Source organism: Nyctibius grandis, chromosome Z, assembly GCF_013368605.1.
Source record: "Nyctibius grandis isolate bNycGra1 chromosome Z, bNycGra1.pri, whole genome shotgun sequence".
NCBI classification, from domain to species: Eukaryota; Metazoa; Chordata; class Aves; order Nyctibiiformes; family Nyctibiidae; genus Nyctibius; species Nyctibius grandis.
In genome coordinates, this window is record NC_090695.1 from 52,676,283 (window position 1) to 52,701,742 (window position 25,460).

Below are 25,460 nucleotides of genomic sequence, written 5' to 3' on the forward strand. Positions count from 1 at the left end.
TGCGGGACAGTGTGGAAGTGTGAAACACGGACAACGGTCAGGATGCAGCTGCACTGTCAGACATCCCTAAGCTCACTCTTGTCCTGAGAATGGCCTTTATAAAATATAAATGTGATTTAATAATTGTTGAAGACATATGTATATCAAGGTATGAAATAAAAGGATGGCAGCAGGGCACTGGGAGAAGTGTAAGTCCTGTCAAATTCCCTTTAATAATTTATTTCTCTGCTTAATTCATAGATGCCTACACCTAGTGACTCTAGATTTCTGAAATATCAAGGCAGATCTATTATTTGCCACAGAAGACAGAAATTTTTATTTAAAGAAGTTGTCCAGTGGTCCAACAGGCTGTGTGCCTTGCAGCTGCATGCCAGGGTTCATCTTCGGCCACGGTCAAGGTGGGAGCTCTCTGCAGAAGCCATTCCCATTCCCCTCTGGCCTGCCTGCCCAGTTTTCCTCCTGTGCACCCTGTCCTGGGACCTTGGCCTAATTCAGGGCTGGGAGGGAGTGGGACATGCCCGTGTGCGACATCCGTAGAAGCACTGCTGCATCCTCTAGTTTACAAGCAACCATGAAGCCCTGTAGTTTGCAGGTCCATCAGTGCTGACTGCACTGCATGCCCACCCACCCTGGAAACTCCAGAGACTGAAGGGGGAAGGTCTGTCAGGTTATCATCTCCATGTTCCCTCCAGCACAGAACTGTTCCCTACAGTACCTCTTTTCTATGTGACAAGATTTGCACGGCCCAGTCGCAAATGACTGTTAATGAGCTCGACAACTTCTAAATGATTTTTCTGGCTTGACAGAGCTCTGTACCAGGATATTGCTTTTGATGTTAAGCATGCACTTTCCTCACTTCATTTTCTTCCCAACTGCTTTTGACTAAAGCTTGTAAAACTCTTCAAATAATTCTTCCGTTCCACTCACATCTCTTGAAAAAGTTCTCTATTCTTCTTACCCCTACTTACTTCTAATTTAGCATTTACACACAGTTACATCTTTTAATCTGTCTCCACAAATTAATACCACCAGCTCCTTAATAATTTTGATTGCTCTTTTCAAAAGCCCATCACTTTGTTTTCATCCTTCTGGTTTCAAGGTTTGCAGACAAAGCAATTGGCAGCCTTCTTGCCAGCGCAGGGTACAAAGGGACAAACAACAACCCAGGCAGAGATATATTGCTTCTGCACATAAAATTGCAAATTGCACCATTTTCTCTTTTTTTGTTGTTGTTTTTTTTTTTTTTGTCGGGGGGGAGGGTCTACTAGATTGCATTGCAAATTGACCTGCAGACCTTTTAACATGCACAGGTCTTCTCCAAGTTTGTTTCTGCATATGGTGCCCCTCCTTTCTGAGGCTTGCAGGTAATATACTTATTTGTGACAGAAGTTACATTCCCTTGCTCGGGTGCAGCTTTTTTAGGATTTCGCTCCCTTTTTATTACTATAGGAATAAACCAAACGTTACATGCTAAGCCCGTAGCAAGTCACTTGCAACGTCAGAAAAAGCAAATTTTACGCCAAACAGTGGCATTGTCCGGAGCCAGAGCATCCTCTGTGCTGCAAAAATCGGACTTTTCACCCCAAATTGATTAATTAATGAGGCATAGATATATGAGATGTTTGCCCCACGGGGTTGTGCTGCCCCCCAGCTCGACCCCCGGAATAAACCCCGACGCCCCTCGCCTCGCCACGCCTCCCACCCGCGCTATAGCGGGGGACGCGCCCTCGCCCACCCCCTAGCGGCCAGCCGCCGCGCTCTCAGCCGCCCTTGAAGCGGCGGCGTAGTCCCGCCCCTTATCCCCGCTGCGAGTGGCTGGCGGGCGCCCGCGCCCTTTTCTGATTGGTCCCGGCCGCGCCCAAGGAGGCTGCGCCGCGCCGCGCCGCGGCGCGCCCTGGGTTTAGGGCCGGTTCAGAGTGGTGGGAGTCGGCTGTCATGGAGGAGTTGGAGGGGGCGCGACGGGTGGCGGCAGGCGCTTCCCTGTGAGGCCGGGTGCGGCACGAAGGGGCTATTAGCTCTCCGGGAAGGTAACTCGCAGCCCGGTGGCCCTTTCTGGCCGGCTGCGGGCGGGCGGGGAGGCCGTAGGGGAGCTGGGAGCGGGTTTGGGGCCCTGAGGGGAGAGAAGGTGGGGGAGGGGGCTCGGTTTGATGGGGGCGGCGGGCCTGTGGGCAGGCTGAGGGTGGTCGTGAGGAGAAGGGCAGGTACAGGCTCTCCTTACCGCCTGAGACTCGGCCGAAGCACGGCGGCTGGGACGTGCGTCGCCTTCCCCGCTTGGCTTTCCCCCGTGGGGTGCGTGTCTGCCGAGCTCCTTGGGGGAGCGGGGAGGGGGCTCTTTCCTTAGGCTACCCCTCAAAACAAGTCGGGGGTACGGCGAGAAGAGGATTTTTCTGGGGCTGGTATGGGTAACATGCTGGTGGGATCAGCTCCCTCGTCTTCCACCAGCTTTCCTTAGGGGGTACCGCGCAGCCGGGGGCGGAGGGGGTGTTGCAAGGAAGGCAGCTGGATGTTGGTGCAGCACTGCAGTGAGTTGTTTGGGTATAGCTGTAGAAGAATACCGTTGCCGTTAGTTGTGAAGTAGGAGGTGAAAACATTCAGAATTCTTTCTCTTCCAGATTTATAACAAGCACAGCCTGTGCTTTCTCAGGAGTCTGTTGAGAATCTCCATGTTGTCCCATCTGGATGAAGCTGGTCTGAGAAAAAGCTGGGGACATTCTGTTTGGGCTGTGCGTTTTCAGTAAGCTTTTGACTCTGAAAAAGGCAGGCCTGTATCCTTCAAGAAACAGAGAGGTACAGACTAAATGGATCTAAAGACAGCAGTGTTCAATGCAGCTCGTGATGGCAAGCTGCGGCTCCTTTCCAAGTTACTGGCAAGCAAAACAAGAGAAGAGGTAGCCCTGCTGATGTCAGAGAAAACCAATGGTGCCACACCACTTCTGATGGCAGCCCGTTATGGTCACCTTGACATGGTGGAATATTTGTTGGACCATTGTTCAGCGTCGATAGAAGTTGGTGGTTCGGTGAATTTTGATGGTGAGACTATTGAGGGGGCCCCGCCACTATGGGCAGCATCAGCAGCTGGCCACTTGAAGGTGGTTCAGTGTCTGTTAGATCATGGTGCATCTGTCAACAACACAACTCTGACAAATTCAACGCCGCTTAGAGCTGCCTGTTTTGATGGTCACCTGGAAATAGTAAAATATCTTGTGGAGCACAAAGCAGACCTGGAAGTATCAAACCGTCATGGGCATACGTGCTTGATGATCTCATGTTACAAAGGCCACAAAGAAATTGCTCAGTATTTACTTGAAAAAGGAGCTGATGTTAACAGAAAAAGTGTTAAAGGTAAGTTAATTTTTTCACTTTCCTTGTTGTAAGTAGGGGTAAAATTACTCATGTAGCCTTCTTTAGGAGGCTGATATCCAAAAATATTCTTCTAGTCTCATAAAGTGGGTAAGTATGTGATAAAGTGTATTTAACTGTGTTTTTACTGTTTTTTTAACATACCCCTTTGTTAACATGGATTGTATAATTTCATTCTGAATCAATGCATTTTAACCTTAAACCCTTAATTCTTAAAAATACTGAGTCATATGATGTCACATTTTATGCATTGCTGAGAGTGCCTCTTTGTAGTAGGCTGCTGTAGCAACATGCTCAAATATATGAGCATATATTCTTGTTTTTCATACTGTTTCTTAGCAAACCAAATATGCTGTACATAAAACTGACCTGTGCCAATAAGGCTAGCAGAAGGAAAGATGCATAAAGGAGAAAATTTTTTTTCTACGTTGGAAATGAATAACCACTTTGCTCTTCACCCTCCTCTCCCTCCAAATTCTTGAATAATTTTGGACCTTTTTTCAGTGTTAGTAAACAAAACCATATATTAGCATTAAAGAAATGAAGCTGCAGGTGACTGTGATCCCAACAGAAGGGACTTCCAGTGGTGCACAGATCACAAAGGACATCTCATTACCCCTGTTTACAGTTACTCTGGTGTTATCGTTCAAAGTGAAGATTTGTGTCTGTTTTGCTGTGATCATAATTATGTGGACCTCTTGGTTTAACCACTGGGTTTTTTATTATATCTCAGACTTGTATGTGGGTGTGATATTTGCCTGAAAAGCATACCAGTTATTTCAGGTTATGGTTAATTTATAGCTCCCTGAGCCAGGATTGTGTTTCAGCAGCTTATTTTTTTAATATATATTACTAATCTGCTGATAAACCTTTTTGTAGCGTAATAACTTCCACTGCCTGTTTCTGGCTAAATAAATTTGTAACTATACTATACTATACTTTACAGTTATTTCTGTTAAAGTATACTCTGTGTCTGGATTATTGTCTGATACTGGTACATGGCAAATATGAGAGTAATCTTTGGAAAAGCTGTTCAGTTAAATATGCCTTTTTTCAGGAAATCCTGCAGATACGTGGGTTTAATGTAAAGAAAGCTACACTACAGATTTGTCACAGAGGTGGACGGAACAAAAATCTTTCTTTATACGGATTTAAGGTTGCTTATGAATCATCATGGACTTGATAGGATAAAATGTCATTTTTCTAGACAGGATTCTTGGAATAACAAGCTAAATATAAAGTGTTTTTTAGTTTTAAACCAATCCCACAGAGCAGCGCTGTTAAATACCTGATGTAACAGGGAAAAAGATGTATCTCTGCAGCTCTTTTTCCCCCTCATTTTGTGTTGGTGGAGTAGGCTTTACTTTACTGGTCCTTATTATTCACTTTACTAGTGCATTAGTGTTATCTGTCTTTGTTTAAATGACTGAGTGGCACCCAGGGACTCCTGAGGATTTTTTTCAGTGCTCTCAGTTTCTCTAGTATCTTAATTCTCTCCTCTCTCTACTTCCTTTAGTTTCTGTGTGGCTTGCAACTAGGCACATGAGTAAAGCTTCATAAGGTATAACTGATCCTTATTTAAATCATATTTTTAAAAAGTTGGATTGGATATGTCTTAGCTCGTTAAAATTAATTTTATACTTTGAACTGCCATGTGTACAAATGAATGTGTGCACATAATATCTATTGGTCAAGTATATGGAATATGTTTCTGTATGTGGAAGTCCCCACTGATATCACATAAGCGTACTTTTTGTCATCTTAAAGCAGTCTGATGTCTGAAGTTATTTAATAAGCGGTGGTGAGGTAAAGGAAGAGAGAAAGTAAGTACTATAAACCTCGAAAGTGAAAGTCAGCTGTGGAAAGGCAGAAGAACTGAGCAAAGCTGGGAGCCTTAAGTATTGCAACAGTATGGGTATTGCAGTTGCTGAGGCTCAACAACTAACCTTCTGAGCTTTGTTTTGCAAGAACGCTCAGTAGCTATCAATTTCAAAATCAGTATTTCCAACAGGATTTATTCTAAATTGTCATGTTCCACCTCAAAGTCTCTGTGTATAATTTTCAGTTTCTACTCCTCCCTGCTGTGTACTAAACAGTTGACAGTGTGTCCGTGCTTTTAGTAGGGAGATAGAGAGAACCTGAGTGCTATGCTCTCGAGTAGTAAAAGTTGTTGCTATCCATGTATCTGAACTCTTTTTAGATAGGCCCCTTCTTGGGCCTTGTATGGAGAAGCCTGCTGTTCTGTGAAAGATGTAAAAGCTTTGGCTACTCTTAATTTTGCTGCATTTAAAATTACAATGCTCCTTATGAGAACAAAACTATTTCAGTAGAGGTGGTATTGTGGGAGATTACCATAGATGCATTTCCCAATATTATTCCTAAAATCATGGTGGGCGGGGGGGGAGCAGAATTACTTGAACTATTCCATGTGGTTTTCCACTGGATTTTCGTACTGCAAGGTAGAACTTGATTAATAGTTCAGAAACCAGGAAAATCTAGAGCTGGGAAAGACAGGAACATGTTTTGAAGTATTGACAGTTCCAGGGAAAATTCCAAATACTTTGAGATGAGAAAATAGGTAAGTTCACAGGCATCTAAAAGTCAGGGTGACAACTGACGCAGGGCATGAAAAGAGCAGGTGAAAACATGTGGTGAAATCCTGCTTCTAAAATACAGGCAGAATCCCACAGCTGTGTTTTGGAGTACAGAAATTCAGAATGCAGAGGTTTGTGAAAGACAGTTGTGGAAGTACGCAAGTACAGCTAGGAAATCATTAAGATGTTCATAAAGGCTTCAGAGTCTGAGTCAGGTAAGATGCTGCACAGAGGTAAAGTGTAGGTCTGGCACTGTCTCACAGGACATGGTGGTGAAGAAGGAGGTAACAAGATGTTTGCGGCAGATAAGTGCTATACTGTGAAAAATGGCCAGTGGTTCTGAATTTAAAGTATGAGCCTTCAGTTGTCTTTGTTTCTGCTGCTTTGCAGATCTGAGCTTTCAGTTTCCCCAAACTTTTATGAAGCACATAGGCAACACAAATGTAAACAAAGGATTTTTTAAAAAATGTTTTACATTACATGAAGAGTGTTAGTGAGGGGTGAAAACTGATACCTGGGTTAAGAAGGGTGGAGTTTTTTTTCCTTTTAGACTTGTGGAAAACAGCTGAGATACCTGTAGATAGCTTTTTTTTTTTGCTTTTTTTTTTTTGGTAGAAAAGCAAAAAGCAGCCAAAGCAACACTTACAAAGTGAGTTAATTCACCACTGTCTTCCTAATTCAGAGGCTTCTCCAGTATATTACTCCTGGTTTAAGAAGCTGCAGATTAAAAATAACAAAGCTTAATAATTTCACTGGTATATAATAATATCTCAAATAGTAAGTTGGTTATTTTTTTTCAAAAACAAAACCAAAAACCCTCTTAAAACTTAAAGATCTTAAAGCTTTTATGCAACTCTTAAAAGGAGGAATGGTGTGGGTAATGCTAGAGTAGCAGAAACTGACTCTTTTCAGGAGGAGGTAGAACCCTAGAACTAAACCTCAAGTGAAGTGCAGACCTACCTTTGTGCTGGATGAGGAGGATGATATGTGTGTCAGCTGCATGCAGTTTTCTGTTCTGCTGCACTATGAAGCCTGCCAGTGATCGGTTGTTAAGAGTGGTGCTCCCTTACATTGTTCAGAATAGACCTCTGGACTGAATACAGTGTTTCACTGGTGGGTTTCTGTACATAGTCTTCATTTGGCTGCTATGTGTAGGGAGGGAAATCTTACTCTTGTAATTCAAGTGGTAGCAGTCTTTGGGCCTTCAAATCATAGATTTGGGCTTTCTTGGGGATATACCTGGGGCTGTGTTTGTTGGATTTTATATTTAAAGAAAAAATTTCGTATACTTGCCCCCATAAAATTGTTATGCATGCGGACCATTTTAAGGGGTTCTTATACTTCTGTTCTAACTCCAGATGGGACACTTAAGATCTTGCATTTTGAAAATTTGCAATGCACATTTTGATAATTTGTGTTATGCTTTATCTTCCTCCACCAGACATGCTGCAATAATGGAGATTCATTCCCTTCCTTTCTGCAATTAATGAGTTAAATTATAGATAAAGTACACAGGTGCCGATAGACAGGATGGTCTGAATGTAATGGCTCAAGGAATGAGATCTCTTTTCCAAAATGTCTGCTTGAAAGGCAGATGTTTTTTCTGAACATGGCTTTTAAGTCCATTGCTCAGCTGCTTGGTATGTGATCTCTTTCTCTTCAAGGTGGTATTTGTGGTTTTTAGTAGTGGTCTTCACTAATTCTGTCCCTCTTCTGTTGTTAGCAGACTCGTCTGCTAGCCGAAAGACTAATTTGTGAGTATTAGAAAATTTCATAAGAACTGCTGGACTAGGCGTTCCTTTAGGTGTCTCTTGAGATCTGCACAGGAATGTTTGTTTGCAAGCCATGCTGCTTTGTCGTTTATGATCCTCCGTACTACCATAGCAGTTAGAGGGACTTATGTGTTTTGAATGCAAAATAACACTATGATTCAAAATCTTGTTGTTCTTTTGATTCCACTTGGCACAGTATTTGATTAGAATAGCTTTGTAAAATAATATGGAGGACAAGGCTTGTTGACTTTGCTTCCTCATCTTGGAAAGTACAGAAGCATAGAGACCTTAGTCTCTATGGGTACTATATCAAGTTTATACGTATAGTGGTACTATATGGAGGGCTAGTGCTATTTCAGTATTGTCATTTATGTGGGGAACTGAAGAGAGCAACACTCAAACCCACTGGTAAAGCGAAAAAATCTTTTACAGACTTGGCACACCCAGAAATTGGGGGATTAGAGATTCACACTCTTTGCTGTATGATCAGTGTGGTCTAGTATGCATTAAAAATAATTTTCTCTTGCAGTAAACATTAAGGAGTCTGACAGGTTTGTTGTCTTCTGAGGTTTTTTTGTCTTGTCTGCTTGCTGAGATTTATTTTGGGTAGAGGAAACACCAGACAAAAAAAAAAAAAAAAAAAAAACAAAACAAAAAACCAACAAAACAAAGCTCCCTGCCCCCCCGCCCTCTTCTTTTTTCCACTTGTGGATAAACCCTTGCTCTAAAAGTGCTCTGCATCCTTCTTTTTGGTTTGGGGTTTTTTTTCCTTTTTTAGTTGGTATTACATGGCGCAGTGCACTGCATTTTGTAGCTATTTTGTGTGTGACACTATGTGGAAACTGAACTTCAGTAGGAATGTCTGTAAATAAAATAAGGAAGATACAGTTTAAAGGAATAAATTTTTGAATTTCAACTGAAAAGGAGTTTCTTGAAATTAAATTATTAAGAACGTGCTTTTTATTGCTAATCCTGATAATACAAGTTATTGTGAAGTACTTTGGTGAGCAAGAGAGCAGTTATTCTGTTACAGAATATGGAAACTAGATTAAAATAACTTGTTGAGATTAGCAGTTCTTTGCAGTTTTTACTTCATTTCTTTTTAAAGGGAAGACATACCTTTAGTTTTAATTTGTCATGCATGCTAAGCATAGGGATGTATTTTTCTGCAGTTTTCTTGTGCCCTGTCCATGTTTGCACATATGTAGCAATAATTTTTTTTTTAAAACAGTAAAACTCTTGGAAGACTTAATTACTTCAAGTACTCTGTTAGGAAAAAATCAATGTTACATGAACAACTTCACTTTATGATTGATTTCATCTGTCAGGCTGCAAAAATAAATACATGTGGTTGATTTTACATACTGGTCAGTCATTTAAATTAAATCTTTTTTCTCTAATGTTTAAAGATCTTGGATATGAAATCAGATTGATACTAAACTTTAATCTAAGTTTTACTACCCAGAAATTTGATCAAGCATTTGGAAGTGTTAGGAAGTGGATGTACTTAACTGATTGCAAATCCAGTCAAATCACTTTCTGTGTCATTGCTTCATTTTCTTTCATTCCCATGTCATAAGCTACCAGTCTATTTTGGGAATTACTTCTGACATAGAAAGAAGTGGCCTCATTATTAATTTGAGTGCCCAACCCCCACTCTGATAAGCTTTTGGTAACACTGAATAGCTAGAGAATTAGTTCTGTAAATGTGAAGTGTTTGTGTCATGTTCATACCACTTTTAATGGAGGACCGTAACAAAAGAATAAAACATGAAGCTATGGTGCCAACTGACCATACCTTTTTCCTTAAGTTTTTTTTTTTGCAAGATTTGGAAGGACTGGAGGTGGCGTTGTTCCATTTCTTTGTTGCTGATTTTAATTAGAGGAAGTTATTAGGTAATGTGACTAGTAAAGTTTTATGCAGATAGAAGCGATTTGTAAGCAGTATTAGCAATACAGTATAGTGGCACTCACTTTCTAGCAGAGAAGTACTGTGAGTACCAAAACGTTTCCAGTCCGATTTTCTTCCTGTGCAAGAACAATGAGCCTTTCATGTTGTTGTAATATTAACTATCTTCTATGTGTGATTAAATTCCTGCAGATCATTTTGGAATTAAAAATGGATTAAGAAAATTTAATTAAACCTATTTTGAAATAATCATTCACACCTTTAAAAATTACTTTGATTTGACCAACATCTTCATATGTATCCCTTGGAAAACCACTTATGAAAGAGAATAACTTTCAAATTACTTTTACTTATTTTCAGCCTTTTTCCTTTTTAATACAGCAGTAGATATAATGTTGAATTTTAGTTTGTTACTGAACAAACAAAAGTTACAAAAACTGAATTAATGGCTGAATTGTGTTCAGCCACTGTTTTATTCCTGTTACTGTAGACAATACAGTGTTTTTGAAACGGATGGTTGATTCACAGAACAATGGTTGATTTGCCATGCTTATTTAACTGTTCAGTTCCAGGCCAATATGTGGAACATAAGACTCTGAATTAGATATTAAGGCCACTGTCCTGTTTTCTTTCAAGTTCTTCTTCAAATTTAACACTTGATACTTGCTAGGTGTAGATGGCTGGGATTCTTGTTATTTCTTAAGGTTGGGGGTTTGTGGTTTTTGAAGTTGAAGCTTTCAGGTGTCTGTCTGCCTGTGCTCACTTCTAGTCTATGGAAACTTGTTTTTTTACAGTGTATCCTTCCCACTGCTGTACCTGTACCATCCAGTCAAACTTAAGTGAAGTACAGCCATTAAAAATTAGTGGTGATGGCCTTCCTTTGTTAGTTTGCACATGGCTTGAAACAACTGTGGTTATTTTAACTCTAAGGGCTACTGCAATAGAAGTAGTTAAATTATACTATTTCTGATATACTGTCAGAAACAGCTGTTAAAGCTTAAGTCAGTAATTGTAATATGAATAAAAAAACTTTTTTTTTTAAATGAAGGACATCCAGTTGGACAGAGTAGTGAAATTCCTTGGAGTCTTAAGCATATTTCCACATGTTCTGCATAGCTGTGTTGTGAATTAGTGACATGCAAACTGTTGGATTGGGCCTGAATTTACCCAGCCAATGGCCAAGCTTAATTTGTGTGGATTTTTTGAGTATTAATGCGTCATAGCCTATATGCCTGGCAGTTGATAAAAGTGAATCAAGAACAGCATTATATGGTAATGGATCTACAATGTATAATATGAATAGCTGCCATTGATAGTTTGTCATTGATATTTGTGAAGCAACAGTAAGAACTTTGGTGTTACTCATACATTTTGGTTTATTTGTCTGTAATATGCTTTTATGTTATAACTTTTTAAATATCTTAAAAATATTGACTTTAAGGTAGAAAATAGGTGCCAGTTCCTGTGTTTCAGAGCTCTGCTGTGAGAGATGGTATATGGACTTGAATACACCCTGAAATGGCTGTATTAACTTGTGGCTCAGCCAACACCCAGATGCATCTGGTTTTGCCTTCATCACTGAGTGCAGAAGTGCAGATGGTCTGAGGAACCAGCTAGTGTTTTGTTCTGGATTGACTGCTGTAGTTGCGTTTTAACTACACTTTCTCCAGCATAGCAAGAAGACTTATGATGTATGTGCATCAGCAAGTTTGTATATTTGTCTGGTTTTTACACCTTTCCATCTTAAGAATTTAAAGATCTCATGCTTCTCAATATTGAGGTATCAACAGTTTTCTGGTCTGTGATGTGTGATAAGGACAGAGGGAATTATAGTTGATAAACTATGCATGCCAAATTTGCCAAACTTCTGATCCACCTATATTTGGTTAAATCTATGTTCCTTTGATTGGAAATTTGTTCATCATGGTAGACTGTAGTGTAGCCAGACCTGTAACTGATTTAACCCTCTCTATTACTGATAAAAATTGCCTAAGGTGTTAAAGATTGAAAATCACTTGCCAATGTATGAACTGGATTTAGCTCTGTGAATTTTAATCTAACAGATAATTTCAGGTGCCACTTTGTTTTGAGTGTCTTCCTCAACTTACTTGTTAGTAAATGATAGTAAAATCACTGGCCACTATTCAGAAATGTTTCAGGAAAGGAATATTTTGCAAGTTAAGTTCATTGTGTGCTAGTGAAACAATCTGATATTTTCTGTGATATTTTTTTTTTCTAAAAATATTTGGAACTTGCACTTAAAATACTGGTGGGGGGACAAAAAATGTTCATAGCTGTGCTATGATTGCAAAAACCTGTTAAACTTGAGTCATAAGCTTTTGAAAATAACTTTTTACACATCTTTTGTATGAATTTGATTAGTGTGTCAGCTAAATTTTGGTATCTGGTGAGCCTGGATTGACACTCAGTTTGCCCTTAGTAACTGCTGTTCCTCCTTACCACTGTCCTTCTGGTTGCTGGAATTGAGAGCAACAAAGAGGCTGTGAAATGTGCTGTCAGTTCTTCTTCAGATGGTCCACAAACAAGTTTGAGGAAGAAAGAGCAGACCAATTTACATGTGAAGTTTTGAGAAGTAAAAGATTAGATGAGAAAGAGTGAGGAGGGGATGACTGGGATACTAGTGGGGAAACTAAGGCAAAATGCCCAGTGCCCAATAGAAAATTTTAATCTAAGCAGACCTTGAGTCTCCACATACTACTTTTTCTGCATACCAAAACTTGCAAAAGCGTTGCATGAACATTTTCGTGTCTTGATGCCTTGTCAACAGAAGATAAAAGCAAGCTGCTACATGATAATCTGCTAATTCAAAACACAGCAGAGATCTACGTTGTAGATCTAAGGTATCTGGTTCTGCTGGCGACAAGTGGGTATCAAATTTAGAGGACGGTCATTTTAGTTTGACCAGATATTTCTGAATTTTGCTTTTGTGTTTTTTCTTCAACTTTATATCTTCTTACTGTGTCTTGTTAGAAAGAAGGTAAGCGTGCTATGAAGTCACATATGTAAAAACTAGAAGATGTCAAAATTATTTGTATATACCTACATCAGGTTCGTATAATTGAAACGAAAATGGAAGAAATTTTCTATTTCTGAAGTGTATTTAATAAGTATGAATCTTTTTTTCCCTTATATACCTATACATGTACTAACTTCAAATGTTTTGCTTTTATATTTATCGTATTTAAGACAGCGTAAACAGTATGTTCTTGGCAGAAGTAATGTATTAGCAGGAAGACTTTACCTCCGTTTTAGTTTTAATTTTAATTTATTTCTATACAGTGTTCAGCTTTTAAGACAGATCTCAGGCACGCTTTTGATTTGAGTTTCATTAGCTAAATGCTGTAGTATAAAGAGTGAACTGCACATTCTAGAGATCACAGCCTGCGAAAAAAAATTGAAGTGTATGAAGATAAATAGAAGCAGTTTAGATCAGTAGTCTATATATATATCTACAAATACACACTTATCCCAAACACGAGCTGAAGATTTCAAGAGTACTGCTTTGTTTCCTAACCCACCATAGTTCTGTTAGAGACTAGAAATACAACAGCAAAGCGCACTGTAAATCGCTATCTTGTTGGCATGAAAAAAAAGCCTGACAAAAATGCTAATGTGGAAGTTTCAGGAAACTTCTCTGTCTTAACTTTTAAAAGCCAAATCTGATGACTATGAATGGGCAGAGAACCCTTAGAAACGAGGATCTTATTTGTGAATGTGGAAACTTGCTGACAATGTAATAGAAACTGATGATCTGATGGGCAGTTAACTGGAATTTGCAGGGCTAATGATGTAAGAATTCTTAATTTGGGGTGGGTGGATTTTTACATGAGCTTTCTGTTAATAATTTACATATTAATTTAGTAGGAGGCTGAAAAGTTACTATGCCTGAATATGTAGTGTGTATATGATAAAGAACAAGGTAAATTTAAATTGTGTAATTTTAAAAACAATCAACCACATAAGACACATTGTTATGTTGGGAGGGGACCAGGAAAGTTTGTCTCCATCTTTTTCCTTCTGTTCCAGTGAAGTGCTGATATTTCAAGCTAAGCAAAATTTTCATCTAGTTGAAGCCTAATAGTTAAATATTTGACTGTAGTGTCCAGTGCTTGCTTTCTAATTTTCTGTGAGTAGGGTTTTTAAACACATGGCACTAGTGCTTACTAGAAATTTTTCCACATGGTGTTAGAACTGGAGTGCCTTTAAATAAAGACTGTGCAGTGTCATCCTAATGAGAAATAATCTGCATGTAAATGATAAGACACTTATAAGATAGATGGCATTTTTTTTCTTCTTGGCTTTGGGAATCCTAACCAGAGGAGCAGAGGGATTAATGTGGGGCTTCTGGATAAAGACCTAAGAAAGCATTAAGAATAGTTTGTCTGGGTATATACACATGCTCGACAAAATATCCAGCTCCCTCAGAATATACTGGCAGTCTCAAAGGCCCTAGCTAAGATGAAGGGCCTGTTGTGATGGATTTTATTTTCCATTGTGTACAATTACTGCCTCAAAACATGCAAATCAGAAGGGTTAGCAGAAGGAGAGAGGAAGAGGTATAGTGTAGAGGCAAACAAAGACAATGTTGAGTTAGTCCAGCTTTAATTTTCATACAGATCTCATTAGTTTTTAATCATTGCTGGAGATAGAGGGGAATGGAAATTTGACAAGGGAAGAAGGGAAAAATGTAACAACATAGAGACAGTGAGCTTAAATTTCTGTTTCATACTTGAAGGCAGATACAAAATCCCTTACAGAATAGAGCAGAATAGAGTATTTCAGTTGGAATGGGCCTAAGATGATCATCTAGTCCAACTGCCTGACCACTTCAGGGCTCAGCAAAAGTTAGAGCAAATTATTAAGGGCATTGTCCAAAAGCCTCTTAAACACTGACAGGCTTGGGGCATAGACCACCTCTCTAGGAAGCCTGTTCCAGGGTTTGACCACCCCCTCGGTAAAGAAATGCTTCCTAATGTCCAGTCTGAACCTCCCCTGACACGACTTTGAACCATTCCTACGTGTCCTGTCACTGGACCCCAGGGAGAAGAGATCAGCACCTCCCTCTCCACTTCCCCTCCTCAAGAAGCTGGAGAGAGCAGTGAGGTCACCCCTCAGCCTCCTTTTCTCCAAACTAGACAAGCCCAAAGTCCTTGGCCACTCCTCACAGGACATGCCTGCCAGCCCTGCCACCAGCTTTATTGCCCTCCTCTGGATGCATTCAAGGACCTTAACATTCTTCTTAAATTGTGGGGCCCAGAACTGCACACAATAGTCAAGGTGAGGCTGCACCAATGCTGAACACAGCGGGATAATCACCTCTTTTGACTGGCTGGTTATGCTGTGTTTGATGCATCTGGGGGTGCGGTTTGTTGCCTTGGCTGCCAGGGCACACTACTGGCTCCTCCTGAGCCTGCTGTTGACCAGCACCCCCAGATCCCTTTCTGCAGGGCTGTTCTCCAGCCACTCGGCTCCCAGTTTATACTTGTGCCTGGAGTTACTCTATCTCAGGTGCAGAATCTGGCATTTGTTCTTGTTAAATTTCATGCCATTGATGATTGCCCAGTGCTCCAATCTATCTAGACCCCTCTGCAAAGCTTCTTGTCCCTTGAGAGTCAACAGCACTTCCCAGTTTGGTATCATCAGCAATCTTGCTAATGGTGCATTCAGACTCCTGCATCTAGATCATTGATAAATATATGGAACAGAACCGGCCCTAGAATTGAGCCCTGAGGAACACTGCTGGTGCCTGGTTGCCAGCAAGATGTAGCCCCATTCACTAGAATCCTTTGAGCTCTGCCCTTCAGCCAGTTCTTCACCCAGCGTGCCATGAACCTCCTCATCCCACAGCTGGACAACTTGTGCAGAAGGATGCTGTGAGGGACAGTATCAAAAGCCTTAGTAAAATCCAGACAAGCTACATCTACCACCTTCCCTTTACCCACTAGGCGAGTGACCCTGATCGTAGAAGGATATAAAATCAGTTAAAAAGGAATTTCCCTTTGTGAACCCATGTTGACGGTGCCTGATGATTGCATTGTTCTTTAAATGCCTTTTCATAGTACCCAGCATGATCTTCTACAAGAACTGAGGTTAGACTAACAGGTCTGTAGTTCCTGGGTCTTCCCTCCTTTCCTGGGTCCTGCCGTAACACCCACTAGCTCCTTCAGTGCCCTGGGATGAATCCCATCAGGCCCCATGGACTTGTGAACATTTGGCTGATACAGCTGGTCCCTTACAATTTCAGCGTCCACAAATCATTAGGGGGATCATTAGGGGCAGTCAACATGGCTTCACCAAGGGGAAGTCATGCTTAACCAACTTGATAGCCTTTTATGAGGACATAACCCAGTGGATACATGATGGTAAAGCTGTGGATGTGGTCTATCTTGATTTCAGTAAAGCGTTTGACACAGTCTCCCACAGCATCCTCGCAGCTAAACTGGGGAAGTGTGGTCTGGATGATCGGGTAGTGAGGTGGATTGTGAACTGGCTGAAGGAAAGAAGCCAGAGAGTGGTGGTCAATGGGACAGAGTCCAGTTGGAGGCCTGTGTCTAGTGGAGTCCCTCAAGGGTCGGTACTGGGACCAGTACTATTCAATATATTCATTAATGACTTGGATGAGGGAATAGAGTGCACTGTCAGCAAGTTCGCTGATGACACCAAACTGAGGGGAGTGGCTGACACACCGGAAGGCTGCGCAGCCATTCAGAGAGACCTAGACAGGCTGGAGAGTTGGGCGGGGAGAAATTTAATGAAATATAACAAGGGCAAGTGTAGAGTCCTGCACCTGGGCAAGAACAACCCCATGTACCAGTACAAGTTGGGGGCAGACCTGTTGGACAGCAGTGTAGGGGAAAGGGACCTGGGGGTCCTAGTGGACAGCAGGATGACCATGAGCCAGTAATGTGCCCTTGTGGCCAAGAAGGCCAATGGCATCCTGGGGTGTATTAGAAGGGGTGTGGTTAGCAGGTCAAGAGAGGTTCTCCTCCCCCTCTACTCTGCCCTGCTGAGGCTGCATCTGGAATATTGTGTCCAGTTCTGGGCCCCTCAGTTCAAGAAGGACAGGGAACTGCTAGAGAGAGTCCAGCGCAGAGCCACGAAGATGATTAAGGGGGTGGAACATCTCCCTTATGAGGAGAGGCTGAGGGAGCTGTGTTTCTTTAGCTTGGAGAAGAGAAGACTGAGGGGTGACCTCATTAATGTTTATAAATATGTAAAGGGCAAGTGTCATGAGGATGGAGCCAGGCTCTTCTCAGTGACATCCCTTGACAGGACAAGGGGCAATGGCTGCAAGCTGGAACACAGGAGGTTCCACATAAATATGAGGAAAAACTTCTTTACAGTGAGGGTAACTGAACACTGGAACAGGCTGCCCAGAGAGGTTGTGGAGTCTCCTTCTCTGGAGACGTTCAAAACCCACCTGGACGCGTTCCTGTGTGACATGATCTAGGTAATCCTGCTCCGGCAGGGGGATTGGACTAGATGATCTTTCGAGGTCCCTTCCAATCCCTAACATTCTGTGATTCTGTGAATGGAAGGTCACTGTTCCCACACTTATGGTCCTATAACTCAGTGGACCAGGCAGCCCAAGGTCTATCTGTATCATTAAAGACTGCGGAAAAAAAAAAGCATTGAATGCTTCCGCTTTTTCTTCATCCCTGTTAGTCAGGTGACCATCTTCAACAAGTATTTGTCCAATGTTTTCTTTAGCTCTTCTCTTGCTATTAATGTACTTAAAAAAGCCCTTCTTGTTGTCTGACACAACACTGGCCAGTTTCAACTCTAATTGAGCTTTGCCTTTTGTGTCTTCTCCCTGCATATACAAACCACAGCTCTGTAATCTTCCTGCGAAGCCTGACCTCACTTCCAGAATCGTACAATTTCTTTTACCTCTTGAGATCCACAAGGAGTTCCCTGTTCAGGCAAGCTGGTCTTCTGCCCCACTTGTTTGATGTTCGACACAATGGAATTGCCTGTTTCTGTGCTTCTGTGTAGTAGAGAATTCCATATTAATTCTGTCTTTTTGAATAATGAGACAAAAGGTCCTTAACACCTGTTTAATTATTTCAGGCAATAATATCAAGCATTTTGATTTCTATAACTGCCTGGCAGCCTTGATACTCAGTCAGGTCTTAAATATTTTGACTTGTCATCTAAGCCTTTCATAGTCCATAGATGTCAAAACAGCTATTTTTTTGAACTATTAATGTTTGGGTTTTTTTAAACTATTTTTAACTTTTTTTTTTTTACCTATTAGTGTGATGGGATTTGGACTATAATTTGATTACGATTTGTGTAATTGTGTTTCTTGTCTTGCAGGAAACACTGCGTTACATGACTGTGCAGAATCTGGTAGTTTGGAGATCATGAAGATGCTTCTCAAGTATTGTGCTAAAATGGAAAAGGATGGTTATGGAATGACTCCCCTTCTGTCAGCTAGTGTGACAGGCCACACAAATATCGTGGACTTTCTGACCCAGCATGTACAGACCAGTAAGGCTGAGCGCATAAATGCTCTGGAACTTCTAGGAGCAACATTTGTGGACAAAAAGAGAGATCTGCTTGGTGCTTTGAAATACTGGAAGCGAGCTATGGAAATGAGATACAGTGATAGGACTAATATCTTGAGCAAACCTGTGCCAGAAACACTAATTATGGCATATGATTATGCTAAAGAGGTGAACAGCTCAGAAGAGCTAGAAAATCTTATTGCAGACCCTGATGAAATGAGAATGCAAGCACTATTAATTAGAGAACGTATTCTTGGCCCTTCTCACCCAGATACATCCTACTATATTAGATACAGAGGTGCTGTCTATGCAGACTCTGGAAACTTCAAGCGTTGCATCAACTTATGGAAATATGCTTTGGACATGCAGCAGAGCAATCTGGATCCGCTGAGCCCTATGACAGCCAGCAGTTTGCTGTCATTTGCTGAACTTTACTCCTTCATGCTGCAGGATAGGGCAAAAGGCCTGCTGGGCACTACAGTCACATTTGATGATCTCATGGGTATACTGTGCAAAAGCGTTCTTGAAATAGAGCGGGCCATGAAACAAACCCAGTGTCCTCCTGATCCCATACAGCTGAACAAAGCCCTTTCCATCATTTTGCATTTAATTTGCTTGTTGGAGAAGGTACCTTGCAGCTCAGAACAGGAGCATTTTAAGAAACAGACTATTTACAAGTTTCTTAAGCTTCAGCCTAGAGGGAAGAATAATTTCAGTCCACTTCACCTTGCTGCTGACAATAATACTACATGTGTGGGTCGCTACCCAGTTTGTAAATTCCCTTCTCTACAAGTTACTGCTATCCTGGTGGAATGTGGTGCTGATGTAAATGTCAGAGACTCTGATAACAACAGTCCCTTACACATTGCTGCGCTGAACAACCATCCAGACATCATGAATCTTCTTATCAAGTCAGGTTCACACTTTGATGCCACAAACTCGCATAAACAAACTGCTACTGATTTGCTGGATGAGAAGGAAATAGCAAAAAATTTAATCCAGCCCATAAATCATACTACATTGCAGTGTCTTGCTGCTCGTGTAATAGTGAATCATAACATATACTATGCAGGGCACATCCCTGAAAAACTAGAGAACTTTGTTTTGCTCCATAGATGATAGCGTGGAGTCCCAGAGTACTGTTTTTGAAGCACGACTTGGTGACGATATTTTCCTTGAGCACTGTTGTGATACACCAGCGTTCCCTTAGCTTGCTCCATCTTGCTCTTATTGGCTGAAGCATTGTTAGCATCAGATCTGCAGAGTTGGTTACCTAGTATTTAATATGAATATGCCATATAATATATTTTGTGGATTATTTAGAAATGTAATGTTGTATTTAGACTCTTAAAATTGTCTGCCAAAGGCTTGTCTATTCTGGTCTTATTTGCCTGTTGGGTGTTTGGGACTGAGTTGAGTTTTTTCCACTAATGTCTTTTTACTATAACTATTAACGTGGGTTTTATACAGTTGGAAGGTCATCTTTTTTTGGTTTTGCTTGAGCATTTCTACTCTTACTCTGTTTTTTTTTTCTATGGACTCATTGCTAAACTGTACAGGTTGTGTGGACTTGTTAACATTTGCAACTACCATAAGTGCTTTTATGTTCCCTATGCACTGGCTTAAACATGACTGTTGTTATGTGAGCATATTTCTATGCAGCACTTGGCCAATTCCAACTTAAATGCCAATTTTGTTTTTGCAATTTGTTTGGAACTCTTTTGAAAATGCCATCTTCATAGCATGATGAATTTTGGAGTTACTTACCAGCTCTCCAAACTTGGGTTTGACCTTTTTGACTGCTGTAACGGAGGTTGCTTTCCTTTTGATCCTCTGGAAATTTGTCCTAAATTTGAGAGAAGAAAATTTCGCTTTTTCTCATCGTAGTCCACTTGAACTTTAAAACTGAAAATTTTTTTATTGCATCGTGCAGTTAGGGGAAGAGTCCTCATTATGTACAACTGACACCTTCCCCTTTGCACTAATGTCTTGCTTGTGCTGGTTATGTGACTAGGTGTGAAGTTTGCTTGAAGTTTAACCTCAAACTTAATGATGATACACTCTAATGAGAAATAGATCAAATGTATGCTGTAGTTTAAAACTTACAAATCAACTTTAGCTACAAAAGAAACTAAAGCATGTTGGTGGCATGATGCTTATCAGTCCAGATCTAGATGTCATCTTATATAGTAAGTGGCTGTATGCCAGAGTGTTGGAAGTTCTATAGCAGTGTCCTTTTTTTACATTTTAATTATCTTTATAAATACTTGCATGGATTTTTCATCTCTACTATGTCAGCTGTACTTAACAAAAAGGGGAAGTTCTGTTGTGTATATAGCTCCTAATTAAAGTACCTATTTTTATAATATTTGCACAACAGCTTAGCTTTTACAACAGAAAGGGCTCTTTTGACTTGATAAGAAATCTATAAATGAAGATCATAAATGTGAGTGCGATTCAGGTAATTAATATAATTCAGCACTTTACTGTTGATAAATAGGAGAATTTATTATGGCACATTAGCCCTGCGAATGTCTTCAAGTGAAAGTAATTTATGTTGTATAGAATACAGTTTACTTGCAAGTTTAGTGGTCTAGCATATTGGATATTTTTGACCTGATGTTTCATTTCAGTGGTGGGCAGTAAGTGTACCTATGGGGTTCTTGCTCCAGAAATTCAACAAGTTGATTTAGGCCTTTGTCAGTGATAGAGATATTTAGAAGCCAAATTAATTAGGTAAAGGTAAAGTTGTTTTAGGAGAGTCTTTCTTAATATTTTGATTTTTATGTTTTAAGTGTCGGAACATTTTTGTCATTTGTGAATTAAATTGAGGAAGAATGTATCTTAGGAGCACATAAGAATAGATCTTCCTTGCTTTTCCTCTGTTTTGGGGTTCCTGTTAGTGTACAGCGTGGCACCTACTAGCTTAGCCATTCTTGGGAAAAATACAGGGATGTTTTTCAACAAAGGTATGTTTAAAGCAGTGCTGCTGTTTGTCTATTGCCACTTTCAGACTCTGTATTTTGAAGCAACTTTCACCTGTTTGTCCCATGCCACCTCTACATTGTATGAAATTATGAGAATGAGGAAACCTTGTTAGTTTCTCTTGCAAATACACAGGAGTAAAATTCTATTCAATTGGCTGAATTTCTCTGATTTGTAGTGATTAAAACACATGCCACCCAAGTTCTCATTTGTGAGAACATGTAGTTTGATTTTTGAAAATTTTTCAATTATTATTTTTTATTTTTATGCTTTTCTACTACTCAGTAAGTAGGGATAATCAACAAATAACACCATGGTAGAAATGATCCACATTATACTTTAAGTCATAAAAATAATTCTTTTTCTATAGATGACAGAGAAAGGGGTTTTTAGATTTTTAGAATTTTATACTCTGGAATCTGTACTGCTCTTTAGTGGATTTAGTTTAAATCTTTAACTGTCAAATTTCCTGTTTAAAATTAGTTGGACATTATTAGTCCAGACATACAATCTAAAAATTGTTAGCAAATTTTTGAATGGAAAACATTCCCAAAAGAGAAGGCATATCACAATTAAATACATGTAAATCTAGCGAAAATTGCTACAAAGAAGGCTTATTCTGTTAGCTGCTCTTTAAAAACAAAACAGTTTAATGGGACGTACTGATTTATTGTATATAGTTCTGTCTAAATATCTACTGATGTGCATCAGTCCTAAAGACTATCACCTCCATGCAGAATTTAATTTTTCATGGGGATGAGGCTATCTTCTGAACTCTGACCTTGCCAGATATTTGGACTTGGGTGTCCAGGTGGATGAGTTCATGCATTTAATACCACTTTCCATTGGCCCTGTATGTTTGCATTACCCTGTTGTAATTTTTCTTAATTTTAAAGCAAATTGGTACAGAGCCTGTGCTGGGTAATGTGTTAGGGATTAATTCAGGATTTGCTGATTGGGAGGGAGGGATGGGACAGCAGACCCTGTCTGAGATGCATGTGCCACTAAGGCCAGTGCTAATGGATAGTAGCAGTTTTGCCCCCTCAGCCCCTGATTCAAACCAGTTTTGTCTCCACTTCAGTATAGATACCAACTTTCTGGACCAGAATTTGGTTTTTGTTCTTACTCTTGTTACTCATTCAGAGGTGGGAATAAGTTTATTTTAGTGAAACATGTTGATGCTAAATGCAGTACTGTTGCTAGCTGGACTCAAACTGTGGTAAGGACAAGGAACTAAAGAGCATTCAGAACACAAAGAATTGGTTTATTTTTGTCATATTTTTAACTCATTCTTTTTCCTGTTCTTCTCTTTTTTTCCTATTTGGGCTTTTTTTTTCTGATTAAATGTACTGCTTCTGAGCTACCAATGCAGAAAAATGTTGAGAACACTGCGGAATAAATTGTGTGCCCTGCAGAGGTGAAACAGGTTTTAAAATTGATTAAGCATTTTACATGTATGCCTCCCTAGAGACAAAGACACTGATACCTCCTTGCTTGTTGAGACCTCTGAAGTTGTATTTTTTGGGGATAAAATGCTCAAAGCAGTTTTTCTTCTAATCATCTTGAGTTTCAACTGAAATACTTCAACCAGGAAGACGCAGAGTATTCTTGTAAAAAAAAAATGAAATGCTTTTCTTACCAAATTAAAAAATTGTATTCCTATTTTTGTATCACTTGTGCTGGTAAAAAGATTCCAGCTGTCTGTAGTGTCTCTGTTCTGTTTGTTAAATGCAGTGTAAAGACACTTTCTGGAATGCAAGGCAATGGTGTGGTTAGGTTTCCATATATACTTTACAATAGTCTGTGGATAGGAAGTAATTTTGTATATTTCCTAAGTCCCCAAAGAGCTCTCTGTTAACAACTGTTTGCAACTGGTTAAAATTAACCTCTTTCCATTTTTACAAAACACTATTTTAAAAAATGAATAGAGTGCTGTAGCCAAATCCTTACAGGAGGATTTATAAAAAGATAAAAACCTTACGAGGAAAAAAATGTGCCTGTCCTCAGTTTTATATCAACTGCAAGGTGACAGTGGTGGGATATGACTGGTCTTGAAATAGCTTCCTCATGCTTTGAAATGTAGAGTGGAATGCCTGTTATACTCTAAAATGTTGACAAACTTGAGCAAGAGACGAAACACTAATTTCTGTCTTCTGTGAATACAATGAAGTCAACTGGTATTTAACGCTTCAAAGTAATTTTGGGGAAATTGATGGGAGACATATGAGACTGCTCCTATCTCTTGGCTTTGAGTGTGAAAGTAATTGTTGACCTCTCAGTGAGGGCAGAATGAAAAGCTATGATTGGTTTGGTTTGAACTGACATTGTATTTGTGTTCAATTCTGTCACAAAGACTTCCTATGCAGCGCTAGCTCCGTGTATGGAAATATTGCAGTTTCTTTTTTACGTGAAGTAATTTAGCTTTAACAGTAATGTAAAAAAGGAATAACAAGCATATTTCTTTGCTCTTACTCTCTCTAGGCTTCAAATGCAGATTACATTAAAAATATGTTTTGGAGAACACCTGTCTGAGTTTATATATCTGTTTCCTTTAGGGTTACCGCAATACTGGTTGGTAAGCTGCTTTGTTGAGTATAAATAGTTAAATGTGAATGCTGCAGCTTTGTACTTCAATCTTCATCTCATTAAGAATTGTACCTTAAACAAAGTGTCATATTTCATTCTCTTTCTTTCTGTGAAATTGTGGTCCAGCCAAGCCTTTAAATTCTGGTAGCGGGTAATAGTAAAGAAAAGGCTTAAACTGGATGATACAGGAGACATTATTTTCCCAGTTTCTAGAAAATGCAGTTAGTGGTGCTGTTAACTCTGTGACAAAGTAGTAGTTTTAATTTATAGCATAAAAGTAGTTAGCAAGACCTTGTAAGAAGTAAGCAACAGACACTTTTTCAAGAAAGTTGCACAAATTAATCTTCTCCTGAAAGCTTTTGAACTGTCTTCCCTATTGCCTGGACAATTTAAAAAAATAGAGGAATAGATACTCCAGGGGTGAGAGAAGTATGAGAAGATCCTTATCAAAGGCAGCTAGAGAATGGAAGACTTTGAAGAACATTGCCATTGTAATTTCAAGAGATCTTTATAGTTAGGCACAGTAGTCACAATCCTATACTTAAAGGCAGCGTACACTCCAGAGAGCTGAAATTTTAGATTTAGGCCTAATCAGTAACAGCATCAAAAAAGATGAGGCTCTGGATGAGGAGAACTGATCCAGAGCTTTCACAGTAAGATAATTGTCACACAGATGGCTTTAAGGAATTGAATATAGATTCTCTTAATTAGGAAAGGGAAGAACCGGGAAGGATCATTTACATCGTTATTCATCCCTCTGCAGTTGCAGATGATGAAAGACGTTTTCATCTGGAAGTGGCTGCTGGTTACCTAAGCTGTATACCCATGCAAAAATGCTTCTTGGCAGTCGCTAATGCTGGCTGGCAGTTGAAAACCAAAACTTGCCATACAAAGTAGCACAGGAAGAGGGCAAAAGAGGCCACATGTGTGGTATGTTACTCTGGCAAAGGCAATAGATTTATTTCCCATATAATATTCAGAGGGCCATATACTATCCACAGTGAAAAACAGAAAGCCCTTCACGCTCCCACCAAATCAAAGCCTTACCTTGCAAGTTGATCTTCAACATTCAGAAAGTTGAGGAGAGAGTTTCTATACTCAGAAGTTATGGACAGTGATGTTGAATTATGCACGGAGGAAAAATAATTGCTCTCTGATCCTGCAAGTGCCCGTCCAGTGAGTGTGAGGCTATGATGTAAATGGCAACCACGTGTCCCATCAGATTGTAAGACGTGTGGGTTCCTATCTGAAGTTCAAAGGGTGCTTCTATCATATCTCCTGAAGATTTATCAAGTCATAAGTTGCTTGCCAAATTTATCTTTTGAAGGCTATTTGGAAGTCCAGTCCTTCAATAATTAGAAACTTAATTCCCATTTGATATTTATTTTTTCACAGTTTTGTATGTTTGATCTTTTCATAGTTTCAGCACTTGTCTGTCCTTCAGAGTTATCCTTTCTCAACCTTCCTGTGGTTAGGCTAAACCAACCAAACAAAAAAAAACCCAGGCTGTAAGGATGAGCAAAGAACAGAGAATAATCCAGAGTCGAGTAAGCTAAACTAATGGTTCAGTTCTCCCTTTTTCCATCCCTTGCTTGTATGTTACCAAAAAAAAAAAAAAAAAATAATCACTGATTCACTAAACATTTTTTGCTGCTGAACCTGCAATTTAACTTGCCAATTCTTTCCTTGTTACAATGGGAGGGTTTTTTTACAGTGAACAGTC

The 25,460-nt window shown here is 39.9% G+C and overlaps 1 protein-coding gene across 3 annotated transcripts; it reads left to right on the forward strand.

The window, feature by feature from the left end:
• Positions 1 to 1,902: 1,902 nt before the first annotated feature.
• LOC137676699 (protein fem-1 homolog C) lies at positions 1,903 to 23,672 on the forward strand. Of its 3 annotated transcripts, none has more exons than XM_068423684.1 (3): positions 1,903 to 1,992; positions 2,613 to 3,342; positions 17,976 to 23,672. In XM_068423684.1, the coding sequence occupies exons 2-3, from the start codon at positions 2,799 to 2,801 to the stop codon at positions 19,283 to 19,285; spliced, it is 1,854 nt and encodes a 617-aa protein (XP_068279785.1). In that variant the 5' UTR covers positions 1,903 to 1,992; positions 2,613 to 2,798; the 3' UTR covers positions 19,286 to 23,672. The 3 variants fall into 3 exon arrangements, with proteins under 3 accessions (XP_068279785.1, XP_068279784.1, XP_068279786.1); XM_068423683.1 differs by having other exon boundaries at positions 1,911 to 2,027; XM_068423685.1 differs by having other exon boundaries at positions 1,926 to 1,982.
• Positions 23,673 to 25,460: the final 1,788 nt, after the last annotated feature.